This window comes from Seriola lalandi, unplaced genomic scaffold, assembly GCF_002814215.2.
Source record: "Seriola lalandi dorsalis isolate HSWRI2012SDOR001 ecotype SW California unplaced genomic scaffold, Sedor1 jcf7180002054479, whole genome shotgun sequence".
In the NCBI taxonomy this organism is placed as follows: Eukaryota; Metazoa; Chordata; class Actinopteri; order Carangiformes; family Carangidae; genus Seriola; species Seriola lalandi.
In genome coordinates, this window is record NW_019525032.1 from 24563 (window position 1) to 27319 (window position 2757).

Consider the following 2757-nt stretch of genomic DNA (forward strand, 5'->3'; position numbering starts at 1 on the left):
TTGGACATTACCCACAATCTCTGTATGCCTGAGCGTTGCTTCCGCCTCCTGCACTGCGATTCTTGGATTCCACGTTCTCCCCTTGATTGGGTTTGGAACCACCTTACTGACTACCACATCTTTACTCCCAGATAACAGGAGCTCTGTCCTAACCTTGGTACATTTAAACTCCTCCACTAGACTAGTTACTGGGAGCTGAAGTATGCCTTTCCCTTACAGTGCCACCGTGCTTAAACATAAGTCATATCTCATCACAGACAGTAGCACATTTCATCATCAGTAGAACAACAGAGTCTCAGCTTTTCTTTCTTTACAGACTTGTGTGCTGTGAACTGACGGAGAGCAGCTATGCTTCTCTGCTCTCAGTGCTTGAGAATAACTTCAGACTGAGAGAGTTGGACCTGAGTCAAAACTGTCTGCAGGATTCAGGAGTGACGAAGCTGTGTGCGGGACTTAGGAGATCATTCCGTTTCTTGGAGACTCTGAGGTCAGAATGTCTTTATTAGGTCTTCGATATGAATATTAACTAATCATTACAGTGACCCAGTCTAAGAGCAAATGATGTGTAATTGTAAAGCTTTACATGCCGCAAATTTGATCATCTGTCCTAAGAGGGTCCTTTCAGATGTGTCTGTGTGCAGCCCAAACTTAAGGACAGCATCAACTGTACACACCAAATGAACGTCTGCCTGTTTCTGATTATAAGAATATGAGAGACTGTCTATTAGCTTGTCTGCTGCAGTTATGCTATGAACCCACCTCCTCTTATACCTCAAGGGAAAGTATTGCTTGTAGGTGGATTAAAACAATCAGATTCAGATAGAATAGCCTGAATGTGCAGTACCAGTATGATATGTCTGATCCTCATATGAACCATTACAGGGAACTCTAGGTGTTTGAAATTGAGCAAGAGTTAAACATCTACACTGTCTCCTATAACCTGCTTGCTCTTCTTTGTTCTTCATTCAGAATTAGCTGCTGCAGTTTGTCAGAGAACAGCTGCAGTTCTCTGGCTTCAGCTCTGAAGTCCTACTTTTGTTGTCTTGAAGAACTGGACCTGAGTCTCAACCAGCTGCGGGACTCAGGAATAAAGGCGTTGTCTGTTGGACTGAAGAGTCGTGGCTGTAGACTGAAGACTCTGAGGTAGAGAATTTCTTTTCCGTCTGATTGAAATTTCAAAACCAGAATTTGCATGTTCAGATCATCCTCTCTCTGCAGGTTGATAAGCTGTGAGTTCTCAGATGAGGGCTGCGCTTCTCTGGTGTCAGCTCTGAAATCCACGGCCTCTAATCTGACTGAGCTGGACCTCAGTGGGAACCAGCTGCATCACCAAGGAATGTGGCTGCTGAGTGAATATGTGAAAAGTTCACATTGTAGACTGCAGACTCTAAGGTCAGTGGAAAGTCAAAGGTTGTGGTAGACAGATTCATTCTGGCCAGCACAGAGTTTACACATTTAGAGGAGGAAGAAAAGAGAATGGAGATTTAATCATTAGGCAGATGCTTCCCACCTTCAGTATTAACTCTCCTAATTCAAACCCACAGAGTGGACAGGGGACAAAACTTGATCACCGCTGACATCGGTACGACACGTGAGTATTGACAAAGAAAACACATTTCAAAAGACACAAGTTCAAAGTGAGAGAACACAACCTCAGCCGTCACCCACATTCTTTATATGTGGTTGTGGGCTGACGGGAGACAGTTTATACTGTATCTATAAACTACAGGAGAGACTGGTGCTGCAGCATCACACCTGCAGCAAACACTGTCACTACTGCTGCTCCTGTAACTAGGAAGCTCATTCATTCAAAATGAACATTTTAACAAAAATCTAAATTAATTTCCATATTAATTTAAGTTAATAGTTAATAAAAGTTTTTTTTTAATGGCTTTTAATGTTTGCCACTTATCTGTATCCAGGCCATGTTAATTGATTAATTATAATTAGGAATTATTTTTATTTACAGCTGGGAACTTATTTCAAAATTGATTTTTTTCAACACCAACTATTATTTCCTGTCAATTTTCATGACAGCGTCGGGGACACCAGGAAAGATAAAGATTCCATCAGGTGACTCTCATCTCAAACTGGATCCAAAAGCAGTAAAGACGAAGCTTGAGTCATCTGAGGACAAGAGCGAGGTTATGAAGGTGAGAGTGAAACATTTATGGGTCCATATTTAAGTTGATGGACACAGCTTCAAGGCAGATTATAATAAACCATATTACTATAAATCCTTTGCTCCACAAAGTGAAACATATTAAAGCTTAAAATATTAAAAGGTTAACTGAAATCCTATTGCACACATTTGTATTATTTTTTAAATATTTTTTCACATTTTTATTGTAAATAATTGAAAAAAATCTATTCACATTTCAGCTACTTGACATTGATTGATTATTGTATCTTGAGAGAAGCATCATTTCAGTTTTAGTCGCAACATGTTTTTCATATAATTCCTGTCACCGTTATATTCAAATTTCTCTGACATGATATAATAATTATTTTTAATCTAATTTTGCACCTTTCTGAAATCCAGGGCCCATCACACTTTACACCTGAAATGTTAAATGAAGGTGGAAACATCTCGTACAGGTAATCAGACCATGTCAACTTGTTGTTTTATGTTTTTATCATTAAAGGATCATTTTTATCATCTTCTTGAGGTTGCAAATGTCTGCCACACAGCAGGGTCATGCTAAATTGTTAGCGTGGAGCATCACAGTCCACTGCATGTAGGTGATAAAAGGGCCA

General features: G+C 39.7%; 1 protein-coding gene across 1 annotated transcript; it reads left to right on the plus strand.

Moving 5' to 3' along the window:
• Positions 1 to 202: 202 nt before the first annotated feature.
• Positions 203 to 2614, plus strand: LOC147818776 (uncharacterized). The gene is made up of 7 exons (XM_087175645.1): positions 203 to 226; positions 258 to 487; positions 970 to 1143; positions 1219 to 1392; positions 1545 to 1591; positions 2038 to 2153; positions 2543 to 2614. The coding sequence occupies exons 1-7, from the start codon at positions 203 to 205 to the stop codon at positions 2600 to 2602; spliced, it is 825 nt and encodes a 274-aa protein (XP_087031771.1). The 3' UTR covers positions 2603 to 2614.
• The last annotated feature ends 143 nt before the right edge of the window (positions 2615 to 2757 follow it).

What these genes read in the sequence shown, in the direction of transcription:
- LOC147818776 (XM_087175645.1), top strand. Translation starts at nt 203, where the DNA reads ATGCCTTTCCCTTACAGTGCCACC. An exon ending in CGCTGACATCGGTACGACAC is followed by an intron (nt 1,592 to 2,037) that starts GTGAGTATTGAC and finishes TTTTCATGACAG; the next exon opens with CGTCGGGGACACCAGGAAAG. An exon ending in ACAAGAGCGAGGTTATGAAG is followed by an intron (nt 2,154 to 2,542) that starts GTGAGAGTGAAA and finishes TCTGAAATCCAG; the next exon opens with GGCCCATCACACTTTACACC.